Here is a 14,152-nt window from a genome sequence, read left to right as displayed (position 1 = left end):
AATAGTTACAAATTAAATAAGGTCATTGTTCACAGAGTATTCATATAAAACCACTTAAAGAGTTGTATACGATGACAAAGGAAAAAGCAATCGACTACCACCTTCTCTATGTATATCTTTATATTAATGTTTCACTTAAAACTTCTAATAATTTGGATATGTCCCCAAAGAAGTTATTATATTTCTGCCAGTCTTTAACATTATCTTACAATGAATATTAAAAATAAAGCCTGACTAATTTCTTCTTGAAGAAGATTCTGAAGTAGTATCGGATTATTTATATGATGACAGTGGTGGTGGTGGTAATGATGATGACGGTGATGATACTAATATCTAGCGTTTAACTTTGCACTTTCTATAGGCTAGATGTTTTGTTCTGCATTTAAAAAAATCATTTCATAGGGATAGACCTCAAATTAACCATAGGAGGGGGGAATATTTGTTAGCATTTACTGAAGAGAAGATTGAAGTTTATTAGCAATTAAGTTACTTATCTAAGGTCAAACATTTAATAAATGCAAGACCAGCATTCAAATCCAGGCTTATCTGATTCTAAAATATGTATGTTTAACCAGTAGTTGGTATTATTTAAGACCACTAACATCTGGTAGGCAACTTTATTTAGAAAGTATTTTCCTTGTATATTGTTTCCTCTGTTGATTTTAGTGGTATCAAGTGTTGGGATAATTAAATGTGTAAAACGCAAAAATATTGATTGGCACATCTAACATTTATTTTTTTAAAGATGATATCTGAAACAGGTTATTAAAAATTCCTGCACACGTGGACACTTTTAACTACTTAACACCAGAGAACTTCAAGTGTTTTCACAGCTCTGCAGAATGGTTTATATTGTTGTCAAATCACAAAAACATTTTATTCCATGTCGGCAAACAATGGAATAAGATTAGACTCCTGTGGTGAGAACCATGAAGAAATATCTATACATTTTTCTGTTATTTTCCAGGCTTGACGTATTTGCAAATTTAAATATCAGTGCCTGGAAATTTAAGCAATCTTCTTGCATAGGGACTATTAGGTATTCACTATCTTCCTTATAGTATGTTCCCATATTTCCCTTTTTGAGCCCTTTTTCCAATCTTTCGAGTCAACATCTCAGTATATTAGTTCTTTAATATTCACTATTGATCCTGTTTTCTTTGTTGCTCCTGTTTCAATTTGTCCTGTTTGCATCTTTGCCTGATGTAACACTTGTGTTAGGTTGACAGACACCCTTTAAAACCTTATAGCACCTACCTGCTAATTGCACCCAACTTCATTTTCAATTGTCGTTTTCCGTTTACCTGTTTCTTAATCTCTTTGTTTTTGTCCATTTTATGAATTTCCATAAGCCCTCTCAAATTGTTAAGAAGGCGGATGTAATGATTGTTGGACCTGTCCCTTGAAAGTTATAGAAGAGAAATTGAAGAACCATTGTCATCACTAGACTCCCTAGACATGACTATGTTAAGCATTCTATTTAATCCATTATTCCCACCTCTCCACTGAGCGTAATCATCTTCACAGTAATATCATTTGATGGGCATCCTTCTGAAAAATGCAAAGAAAATGAGAGTATATTATCAATTAACAAATTTCAAAAAGTGCAGTGATCCTGCCAAGTTGGTTCTTCCTGCATTTATATGTATGTTTGATTCTAATAAGTATTACTGTGTAGTGCTTAAGAGTGCAGAGACCAATGATCCCCTAAGATCAATGTCTAAAAAGTATATTTGGCACAGGTATCAGTTAGTTGTCTTTTGAATGCAATTTGGAGTAACAGTATCTGAACAAATGAAACTTTAGTGACATTTAAAATCAAATGCATAAATTATGCTTTGGAATTTCTACATACTGGGAGAATGTGATTGGATAATGATAAAATGTCTTCATTTCCACTTCTCCCAATGGGAGAACAAACTTATTTTGTATTACCCAAGAAATAAAAAATGATTATATCTCCTTGAAAATATCTTTTATTTTAAAATCAACTACTGGCCTTTATCTTTATTAATGTTAAATAGGAGTATCTTTTCCCAAAAAGAGCTTATTGGAGTTTGAATTGTAACTCCTTTTCTTTAATAAATATAAGATTGGAGGATCAGTTAAGTTATCTTTTTTTTTTAATAGCGTGGAGACGATCAATGATGGAAATTTTCACATTGTGGAACTACTCGCCCTGGATCAAAGTCTCTCCCTCTCTGTGGATGGAGGGAGCCCCAAAATCATCACCAACTTATCAAAGCAGTCCACTTTGAATTTTGACTCCCCACTCTATGTCGGAGGTAAGCGCTTTTCCAAATTCCGTGGATTCCCAAACCCTGTGATGCTCATCACAGACTGATCCTGAAGTTGTTGATGCCTGGTGCCATGGCCATCGATCAGTCATTGAAAGATGGACAGCAAGGATAGAAAAGAAAGAGCCCTAAATGCGTGATAAGAGACCATGTTGTAACCCTGGCTCTGGGTCTAACAAAATGTGTGGTTGGAGTGGAGAAGGACATTCATGTTTCTTTTGTGTCTGTCACATACTAGGTGATTTAAACATCATAAAATCTAATCTTACTCTTCTGGTGTATAGGAAAAAGAAAGCTGGTTAGAGGTCAAATACAGACAATGAAGAAGATGGGGAGTCAAGTGTGATGCAAACTGAGGAGCGCATGACCCACCCCAGCACTGTTAAGGAGGCGAACACTACCAGCTTCAGTTAAATGTCGCTATGCTGGAATGCCTCTACTGTCAGCTGTGAACTCATGTACAGGATAGGATAATTATTAATGAAATCAAATGAATGAATGAACAAATTAAACGTACAACTTGTACTGGGGCAGCAGGAAGTACTTCTCTTTAGCTAAGACCTTACGGTGAATGGACAAGGGAGACGGTCAGAAAGGTGGATTAGGGCCTGGAATGACAGAGTGAAGACTCGACTTTATTTTTAAGCTGCATGAAGGCAGATGAGTAAATAGATGAGGGATAGAGTCTGAGCAAACTTCTGAAGGAGCTCCGAGGAGAAGACCTGTGATGGAGAGAGCTTGTACTTTTACCTCTATCTGGAGGAGTAAATATATACTGGAGACAGAATTTCAACTTTCAGGCAAGAAAGCATATGATTTTGAATTGAGTTGCACTGAATTAAATTACATTGAATTGACTGAATAAATTAACTCATTTTACAGATAAATAAGCTAAAGTTTCTGAACAGGTCAATGTAACCAATTTCTTCACCATGACAGGTATTTCATGAACTTCACATCATTATTTTCACAGTAATGACCTTGGGATGCTGCATAAGTTTCTTAACCCCTCAAAGCCTTCCCTGAAAGCATTTTGGGAAATTTCCTGAAATTCCAGAGCACTTCTGTTTTTAATAATTTCAGCAGTAGAAAATCTGAACACTGATAGACTTTTGATTTTTTTTAAAGCAGTTAAAAGTCTTTGGTTCATTTCTGTAAATATTTATTGAGCACCTCCCATAAGCTGAGAATTAAATTAATAGGTGCATGAAGAATACAAAACTGAAAAAGAAATATCCCTTCTGTGTCAGGGGAGTGGGGAAGGCAGTCACATCTTCATGAAACCATAATACATTTGTAATAAAAGTATCTCATATTAAGTCCGTGCAGCAAGTTGACTGATCTATTTGCTTCCTGGGAATCACACTGTGGGACTCATTAACAGGCAAAGGCCGTCCATTCTTGCCTGCATTACCATGAACGGCAGTTGCTTTGGCATGGGTGAAGTCACAGATGTTACCTGTGGTTGGAGAGAAAAGAAATTATATTTACTAAGCACATGCTGTGTGCTCAATGCAATGCTGCTTTTACAGTCTTAACCCTCAGAGACTTTAGGAAGTAGGTATGATTTTTTGTTTTATAATCCCTAAGGGACTTCATGGAATATGTCCAAGTTGATAGAGACCTCGTTTGAGTTCAGGTCTGTCTAACCCCAAAGCCACCTGCGTTGCCACTCACCTTCTTAACATGGAGCAGAAAAGGAAGCAGTCTAAGTTCTGTGGCTTTTCATTTATTTCTGGACTTGTCCTTCACTTGATTTTATTATGTTTTCATTAGAAATCATTTCATTAAATCTTTTAAGACCCCTTTAGAATGTGGAGAAAATAATAAGTAGAGAATGGGAGTGCTTGGGCCAGAACATTTTTACAAAAAGGGGGAAAAAATGTTTTAAATTAGTACTGAGAAGTGCTAATCCTTCTAAGGGTAGAGGGCCTGGAAGAATCCAGATGGTGCCTCTTTCCACTTCCAACCAGCCTCACTGCCAGAGAACACACTGGGCTCATTTCCTTCCCACTCAGGGTAATTCGGATTTTAAAAATACAATGCAGTCCTAAGACTGCAGCCCTGAATTCTTTATGGTAAAAGCAGGAGAACCTGAATTAGCAAAGGAGAGCAAGGTAAACAAGCTCTCTTTTTTCTCAAAGTCTGCAAACAGGAACACTCCCCAAGGAAGATGGCCCAAAGGTGATGCATTCCATGCCTTAGGCCCTTGCAGGAGTATTTTCTAGCAAAACAGGGAGGCAGGTTTCCCTACCTTTGGGTTTTCAACTACCCATGATATAGGCTTTACTTAATGAAAAGCAATGTAATCTTTATGTTTTTCTGTATAATTGTCCAACCAGAACATACATTACTTAAAGGGTTTTTTTTTAAAAAAAGTAAAGACCTGCACATAGAGACCCCTCCGTGCATCACAAATCTTCTCCTAATGCCCCCATTGTACAGAAGACATCAGTGTTGACACTTGGTCTGTTTATTGTCATTTTGAAATATGTAGAGCTTGTTAAGGCTAAAAACCGTCCACTAAGTTACCTATTGTTTGATAGATTGAATTCCAGCTATGGTCCATGGCATAGAGGAAAGGCTAAAGGAAAACAAACATGGATCTACTTCTGTTTTTCAGTTAAGACTTAGTTCCCTGGTCAGAAGTCTACCAAGCACCTGAAAAGGTTGAGTTAAGATAGTTCTTGACTTCATGATATCCTACTGAAAGTAACTATATGTGTGATGTATCAACATTTTCATTTAAAAATTACTACAATCAAAGCTAGACCTTTATCTTTGTTAGTTTGGGAATAGAAGGAACACATTTGCTAATTGCTTCTCCCTGCTGTGGAACTTCATGGGTCTGTAGTTAGTCTTGACATGTGCACATATGTGTGTTGCGTGACTAATTGAAAATAGTCTTGGAAGAAGTTCTTTTTTAACCTCTGAAGAAAGGAGCTCTGAAGAAAGGACCGATGCAGGGGACACGGGTTCATGCCCCGGTCTGGGAAGATCCCACATGCCGTGGAGCGGCTAGGCCCGTGAGCCATGGCTTGCGCATCCGGAGCCTGTGCTCCGCAACGGGAGAGGCCACAAAAAAAAAAGTCCACATGTTTTGGATGGATGGATATGACTATGTAGAACTTACCCCCAAACAAGGAATTCCCAGTCACTAGTCCTCTCCTGGAAATGGAACATTCCATCCTTTTGACCCCACTCTACAAAGCAACCCAGTTCCCAAGGCCAGACACACACAGACTAAAAACTTGAACTCATGACCTTCAAATCCTAGACACTAATTCAGTACCTGTCAAAATGTGACCAGGACCACCTGCACCAGAGTCACCTGAGCTTGCATGTTAACATTGCGATTTCTATGCCCACACCGTCATTCTGGGCTAGAATCTCAGGTGAGGAGAGATGGAGGCCTGGGAAGCTGCCTTCTCAACAGCGCCCCTCTGGTGGCTCTTATGTATGACGGGCTTGGAAACAACTGGTCTGGTCCATCCACTCATGTTACAGATGAGAAAACTAAGCACCAGAGAGGGGAAATGACTGGCCCAAGTGCACACAGGCCAAAAATACAGACTTTGACCTCTAACCTAGTGGTTTTGTATAAGCGGCTATCTGACTTTGGTGCCTGCTAGACCTCGAATGGAGGTCCTTCGAATGGGAAAGGAGATGCTGCCACAAGGCAGCGCCCAGAGAGTACTGTGGCTCGTGGTCTTTATAACCAACAAACCCTCTAGAGAGTGACAGCCCTGGTCTTTTCCAGCCTCGACCCTCCAACCAGTAGCTCAGAGTCCAGGTGTAGGGATGGTGTGAGCACTGGGGGGAAGGTCAGCTGCTCTAAAGGCCTTGGCTCCCTCCCCTCCCCCACAGCAACCTGGATGGTTGCCTCGTGTAGGATCCCATCCAGGAGCTATTTCAGGGTCTGGCTTAGGCCATGGAAAGATTCCTCAGTTTTGCCAGATAAGGGTTACCAGATGACCGTCACTGGTGGAATATATATATATATGTGTGTGTGTGTGTGTATATATATATATATATATATATATATATATACACACACAAAGATTGCGAATTCTGGTTTTGGAGGAATTTCTTTTATAGTCCTGATTTCTTGGAATATAAAGGTTTCACTCTCAATTAGCAAGGGGAAAAAAAGGATGTGAATGAAGTGCTGTCCTGATTGGAAGCAGGGTGAGTTTTTCAGACACTGACATCCACGGCTGAGTTTGGGACATTGCCAGTGGTGAGCTGGACTAGCTGCCAGCTTAGAATTTGGCAGGACTGGGGTGAATGGTCCCTGTGAACCCCAGCTCTGCTCTCACTCTCTGAAAATCAGGGGACTGAACCATGACCTGAGATTGGGGAAGTTTGTGTCATCGGCTTAATTCTAACCCAGTCTTACTGGTGACACCGAGCATGTCGCCGAGCTCTCTGGGCCCTGGGCCCCCTTCATCTTTAAAGGGCAGGATTGGTCAAGGAATCAGTCTGGCTCTAGGCTTCCGGGCTGTGTGTCCAGGTTAGGGGGTGGGTGTGGAGGTAGAAGGGAGTACGAATCCCTCCCCCATTCCCAACCTTGCTTTTAAATACAGTGGCCCTGATTTTAGGTTTTATAGATTCATGCCTCCATATAAGGGTTTTTTTATTTAAAAAAACAAAAACCAAAAACAAAACAGATGTTAGAAACTAAAGATTGACCGCCAATGAACTAGGTTCTTTATTCTAGTTGTGCATTAGAATTGCCTGGAGCATCTTCCAAAAAACAAAAACAAAGAAATACACATCCCTTCTCCCTCCCCCACTCCACCCAGTTAATCTGATCAAATCCGTCTGGGCTGAGGTCCCAAGCATCAGTATTTCTTCAAAAATCCAATGTGATTCTGATGTGCAGCCCCGTTGAGAAGCGCAGGACGGGATGCTTGTGCTGCCTGGTTCTCCTGAAGAAGAGTCACGCAGACTCCTGCCCCGCTGGAAGAGCTAAGAGGGTCCGGGTGGCCACTGGCTGGGGAGCCACGGAAGGGCGTGACCTCTGACTTGGTGCTCCCCCGCAGGCATGCCCGGGAAGAACAACGTGGCCGCAGCCCTGCGCCAGGCCCCCGGGCAGAACGGCACAAGCTTCCACGGCTGCATCCGGAACCTTTACATCAACAGCGAGCTGCAGGACTTCCGGAAGGTGCCCATGCAGACCGGCATCCTGCCCGGCTGTGAGCCGTGCCACAAGAAGGTGTGTGCCCACGGCACGTGCCAGCCTAGCACCCAGTCCGGCTTCACCTGCGAGTGCCAGGAAGGATGGACGGGGCCCCTCTGTGACCAGAGGACCAATGACCCCTGTCTTGGAAATAAGTGAGTCTGGGCTGCTTGGTAGTTAAACCCACACACTCCAACCTTCAAAGCAAAACCCCAGAGAGGAAAGAAGGAAAGGGGGAGGGGGAAGGGAGAGAAAGAAGTCAGTTCATTAGCATTGTCTCCCTTATATTCCATCCATCATCCTCCCTCCTCCATTCTTATCCTCTCTGCCTGACCCATTTCCATCTCTGCGGTCCTCCACTGTAGGTGCGTCCATGGCACCTGTCTGCCCATCAACGCCTTCTCCTACAGCTGCAAGTGCCTGGAGGGCCATGGGGGCGTCCTCTGTGATGAAGAGGAGGATCTGTTTAACCCCTGCCAGGCGATCAAGTGTAAGCATGGGAAATGCAGGCTCTCAGGACTGGGACAGCCCTACTGTGAATGCAGCAGTGGATACACTGGGGACAGCTGTGATCGAGGTAAGCCAACCCAGGTGGGCACCGACCTCTATCTTGGCAAAGCAAGAGGGACCCCCATCTTTGAACAGAGAGAGAGAGAAAGGAAGACACACAGAGGGGAGTGATATGAGGAACGCCAGGTCTTTGCAGTATTTGTAGTTGCTGCTGTTGATTTACTTAACAGTGTTACAGGAAGGCACAGATGTGAAATGTCCTAAACCTCCGTTGCAAGATATTATACACCCTTCACAAGTCTTCTCACACTTGATTTGCTATGAAATACTACTTTTCCCTTAGGCGGGAGCACATTTACTTTCCTTCTTTCTTACCTTTACCTGCTGTTCTCATCTGTACAGATTACTGATTCATCTTCTGGCACAGAGAAGACGGTACTAATAATTCTGCTCTAGTTTTAGGACAAAATCGCCTTTGACCTTAGAGTCAACTGATTTATCACAGTAAATTATGCAGGTGAGAGGGATGGAAACAGGCTGACATCTCAGCCCACCTATTTCCTTCTCCTGTGTCTGCGTGATCAGAATGTGCTTTGCCTCCAGCTGGCAGGGATTTTGTTGTGTGTATCGGAGGGATGAGACGAGAGGAACGTGCCCATGGAGGCTTTTAGCAGATGTCTCTTTTTGAACTAGTTCATACTTGGGTAATTTATGAAGTTAGTGGAATGTTACTTGTATTAAGTAACAGATTGAACGATATTAAACTCCAGGTCTAATAAATTAAATTGCGTACTCTCTGAAACGGCGCCCTCGGTAAACAAAACCAGCTGTTAGTAGTGTAAAAACAGAAGATGTATATTTTTGCTATAAAAGAAAAGATTTAGGAATCCAATTTTCTTGTCAGCCCGAAAGCATAGTATTTACAGTCCACATATAAAGTATTCACTTTGCTCAAAATAAAGGCCGAAAAGAAGTGTTTTTCAAAGAACTGAAGGCTGTGCCACCGGGCCGTAATGTGGAATAGCATAACACTGAAAATAGCCGTTACAAACAGGAAGCGAAAGCAGTGTCTCCTGAACTGAGTGGTAGATTCACGGCCACTTCGCACGACTGACAGCGACTGCCCTTATACTGCTTGTGCTTTTTGTTCTTTTCTAGAAATCTCTTGTCGAGGGGAACGGATAAGAGATTATTACCAAAAGCAGCAGGGCTATGCCGCTTGCCAAACAACTAAGAAGGTCTCCCGGTTGGAATGCAGAGGGGGGTGTGCAGGCGGGCAGTGCTGCGGACCTCTGAGGAGCAAGCGACGGAAATACACTTTCGAATGCACTGATGGGTCATCGTTTGTGGACGAGGTTGAGAAGGTGGTGAAGTGTGGCTGTACCCACTGCGCCTCCTAAACCACGTCCCTGGCAGCTTTGGTCTTTGGAAAATGTTGTATACTTCTTGACCCTGTTGGACTCACGAATGCTTCATAGTGGAAATAATTGAAATATATTGTAAAATACAGAACAGACTTATTTTTATTATGAGAATGAAGACTTTTTTTCTGCATTTAGAAAAAAAAAAAAGAAATGCTTGAACTAAAGCTTCCCCAACACTGGAGAAGTATAAAGAATGATACACCTGAAGGCATTAGAGCAATGATGGAAACCATGGTAACTTGGATTCATCTTCGTAACTTGCTGGAGACCAGCAGAAGCACATACCCAGGGGAGAGACGAGGTTCTCTCTGCTGATGTGAAGTTGCCCAGAGCATAATCTCCTGTGCCCTGGTTTGCATCTACGCAGTTCATGAGGACAGGCCAAGCACATGTGTGTGAGTGAGGGTGCAAGGCAGATGAATGGAACTCCAGCATTCACAGCCAGAATGAACGGATGAGAAATATTTTGTGCAGAACATAAAGTATCCTGAAGACCTGGGTTCCATTCATCAGAGGAGACGAGAGTGCTAAAATAAATTTTATCTTCTTTTTAAACGTCAGCATGTTAGCAGGAGAAGCACACAAAAGTGTTTATCTACCGTTTTCCAGTATTAATTTTTTGTAATATAAATGACAAAGGAGATGATAAAGAACCAATAGATTATTGATAAATAAATTAGTAATAATATGAATTTTTGTTTCTATGAGTTCTAAACAGCCCTATACAGTATTCGGTTTCAATGAGAAATATTTATTGTATCAAAGTACATTGTACTTAACATTCTAGGCCATCCTTTTGCTGTTTCTCAATGCTTTAATATATATTAATTTATAATTGTCCTGATATTTTTGTACATTTTCAAACTTAAAAATCAGGATTCTTTTGTGGTTTTTTTGGCAATAGTACTAACATAGGGTGTTATCTTGGGATAAATATGTGTTGATCTGTTTGTTTACCTTGACATCTGACCACTGGTGTCACTGACCTACTGGCCTCATTCAGGACACCTGCAGAGGGTATGTAAAGTCTATGCGTGAGACGGTCATTGTACAGAAAGAAGCGCCCCTCTGCAGCGTGTCCTCACAGAACAGAAATGGTGTGTAGCAATCGACACTAGAAAAGTAGATCTTTTACAAGTTAATTATTTCCTCGACTTTTTTTGCCCTTTTACCGAGGGTGGGGCGGGGAGAGAAAAGGCTGTAATGTCAAGAACTGTGATTTTTTTTTCCCCCAAACAATAAAGCTCCTTTATTACCTTAATGTTCCCATGTTAACATGTTTGCTGCTAAATTACAATGTAGAATTGATAAGGATTTATAGTGGACTGTGCTCTTCCCTCATTAAAATCCCAGGGTACCCTGTAAAGATGCAGATGTTTCTTTCCAAAAACATTTTTACAAAGAAAACTAGACGTACATGTATAATTCAGTGTGCTTTGTCTTTCTCCAGACTAATATCAGTTACACTACTGATGTTTGTAAATTAAACAGATATTTACTTCATTAACAGCTTGTTGGTTTTCTTAGAAACTGCACAGTATTTAGAGTCTCCTCCTTAAGAATTTCTTAATCAAGGTGATACCAAAAGAACAGGGAGGGAAACCTATACCTTTTTGTTGCCAGAAATTGGTTTGAGATCAGCATACTGTGACATCTGGGTACTTTGGGATGGCCACATGAAAGAGATGGAGAAAAGAACATATTCTTGGCTAAGAAAAACAGTGCATATTCAATTAATTTTTCCCCAAAAAATAGTATAAGATGAAATCTAACTCAACCAAAATGGTATTTTCCTTTATGCTGTTCTTTTCCCCTCAATTAGATCCAGATGGAAAATAACACAAGAAAAAGAGAACTTTTCTCCAAAGGTACTGTCAGGCAAGGGTTGGTAATATCTAGATATACTATCCAGAACAGGAAAATAACACTGACTGGGTGGGATATTAATCCTCACCCACCAGCTAAAAGTTTTTCATTTATTTCCCTGTAAGAAAATCATGTGTGCGTGAACTCACGTGGACACGCGTGTGCACATGCACACCCGCGCAAGCGCATGCGCACACACATACTGCTGTTTCACAGACACAAATGTCCAATCATTTATTCACTCTTGTTTAAAATGTCTACATTTTAATAATATAAATATTATGCAGTCATTGTAAGCCATTTGTTTATTCCCACTGGTTGCTTCTTTTCTTCAAGGGTTTGCATTATCTTAATAGTCATTGCTTTTCGAGGGCTTATTATATGGCAGGTGCTATGCCATGGGCTTTATATGAAATATTCATCTCCCTCTACAAACCTGTGGGATTTTTATGCTGCTTGTTTTCCACAGGCATAAACAGCTCGAAAACAGAGGAGCTGAATTCCAGCTCAGGCCCTTCAGATCACGTGGTCTATGTTCAAGAGGTAAAGGCCGAAGCTCAGTAATTACTACCCTCTACTAAGGGACTTTTAAGCCTTGGCACTCATTTCCACAGCACAATTATTCTCTATTGATCATGTCAATTTAAGTAATCTTCATTAGAGACTTTATTTTGTTTTTGTTTTTTAAGGGAAAAAAAGTGAAATATAGTAGTTTACAGAATGTTATTCTTTCTCCTTCCTGCTTATAAAGACACAAAATAGAATTATGTTTGCCTGGAATTTGGGCTGATTTAGCAAGTTTCCTAGGGGATTATTTGCTTCGTAATGGGGCTACATTCTGCAAGAGTCCTTCTTTGAGAAAATTCAATAGTCAAATAATTACTAGTAAATGAGATAAGGACATTATTCATGTTACAAAAGGCTGCCTACTTACAAAGCCTAGACCATAGGATTTCTTTAATAGGAAACTATTTTGGAGTATTTCCAACAGATTCAATATATTAAAACAAAAAGCATTTTGCATATCTCAGAGTCAAGGCTGCTTCACAGAGTAATGCACAGTTTTTTTGGGGTTTTTTTTGCAGTATGCGGGCCTCTCACTGTTGTGGCCTCTCCCATTGCGGAGCACAGGCTCCGGACGCACAGGCTCAGTGGCCATGGCTCACAGGCCCAGACGCTCCATGGCATGTGGGATCCTCCCGGACCAGTGCATGAACCCGTGTCCCCTGCATCGGCAGGCGGACTCTCAACCACTGTGCCACCAGGGAAGCCCAGTAATGTATAGTTTTAATCTGAAAAGATAAAGTAATTAAACATCCCTAATGTGTTTAAAGTCTCACATGAGTGAGGCGGTACCGTCAAGGACATGCCATGGAGGTTTGACATGTGTTCAATTTAAGATGTGTTCATTGAATAATAACTCTCTCCCTCTTCAGAATTTGTGTTCACCACAGATTTCCTGAAATTATTTCTAAGCACTAATAGACTAACCCTGGGTTTAGAATTGCTCTGAGCATTTTCTTTTTGGATGGCTTGCTTTGTCAGCAGCAATTCTTTCTGGAGAAATGATTGAAAAACTGTGGAAATCGATTCAGGACTTAAAGATCCTGAGTGTCATGGTGTCATCTGCCTCATAGAGTGACCATTATTTCAAAAGTCATGTTTGTAAAGGTATATAAGCTGTAAAAGTATATAAGCTGTAAAAGTATTTAAGCTATAAAAGTATATGAAGCTTTATATAAAGTATATAAAGCTATATGAAATACATAAGCTATTTTTCATTCTTAATCCTCTCTTGGGTACTCAAAAGTGACTTAAATTTTTATTTCCTATCTCCTGTTATGTGCAAGGAGCTATGCCAAACTTCTGATATATAGTTTCAAACGAAACAGATATTGCTTCTGCCGTTTTAGAGCACACACTCCATGCCTTTGGAGTTGAGGTTAAAATGGGTGATAGATAATATACAAATGACTGAACTAATATATAATTTCAGATTGTGATAATCTCCCTGAAAGAAATTATGAGGTACTAGAAAAACGTAGAGCAGAGGGATCCAATCAAATACATATTGGGAGTTAGGGAATGCCTCTGTGAGGAAGTGACGCTGAAGCTAAGTTGTGAAGGATAAAGTAGGATGTGCAATGGAAACAGATGGAAATGTATGTGAGGGTCAAGTGGGGTGGAGTCCATGCAGAGGCAACAGCCTGTTCATAGGCCTGAGGAGGGAAAGACTCTTGCGTAGTCAAGGGAACAAAAGAAGTCAGTGTGGTCAGAGTGAGGCATATATTTATTTCATGTGTGTAATACAACAATGACTATTTTCTGGCTTTATTAACTCGCTTCATCTATTTTTTTGAGCGTCTGTTTACGGTAAGCTTTTAAAGTGCCAACAAAAATGGATTTTCATTGTAAAATAGCAACTAGTTAGTAGTGTTTAACGCAGTTCCAAATGAAATACCTCTGAAGACACAGAAAATATCAACACTTACAATAGCACTGAAGATTAAGAATAGTATTTCTGGAATCTCAAAGGCATTTTCATGAACTCAGAAGCTGATGAGGCTGGATTAAAAGAAACAACTGCTGGCCAACCCATGCTTTGAAACTCATGAGCATTCTTTGCTCTGGACACTAAGGCAGAGACTCAGGAAAGGGGTCAACTGAAAAAACAAAAATACCTGTGCATTAAGGGCACCGTTTTGTGAGGATGCCAAGGGCTGTTCCTCCAACCAGTGAGGTAAAATTGTTCTTCATCTGCTAGGATGCTCCAATTCTCATTAAAGAAACCAAAAGAGTACAAAAACTACTATACAGTGTTACACTGAATCTTGAGAGATGTCTCTATAATAAACCATTGTAGATATGGATTG

General features: G+C 40.7%; 1 protein-coding gene across 2 annotated transcripts in view; it reads left to right on the top strand.

Moving 5' to 3' along the window:
* SLIT2 (slit guidance ligand 2) overlaps positions 1-10,914 on the top strand; it is a 380,715-nt gene extending 369,801 nt beyond the window's left edge. For both annotated transcript variants that reach the window (XM_060012751.2, XM_060012750.2), the window contains 4 exons: positions 2,131-2,285; positions 7,343-7,634; positions 7,845-8,056; positions 9,148-10,914. In XM_060012751.2, coding sequence (XP_059868734.1) covers positions 2,131-2,285; positions 7,343-7,634; positions 7,845-8,056; positions 9,148-9,389 — 901 coding nt within the window. In that variant the 3' untranslated portion in view covers positions 9,390-10,914. The remainder of the gene's footprint in view (positions 1-2,130; positions 2,286-7,342; positions 7,635-7,844; positions 8,057-9,147) is intronic.
* Positions 10,915-14,152: the final 3,238 nt, after the last annotated feature.

Source organism: Delphinus delphis, chromosome 5, assembly GCF_949987515.2.
Source record: "Delphinus delphis chromosome 5, mDelDel1.2, whole genome shotgun sequence".
NCBI classification, from domain to species: domain Eukaryota; kingdom Metazoa; phylum Chordata; class Mammalia; order Artiodactyla; family Delphinidae; genus Delphinus; species Delphinus delphis.
This window is presented reverse-complemented; position numbering and strand designations above follow the sequence as displayed.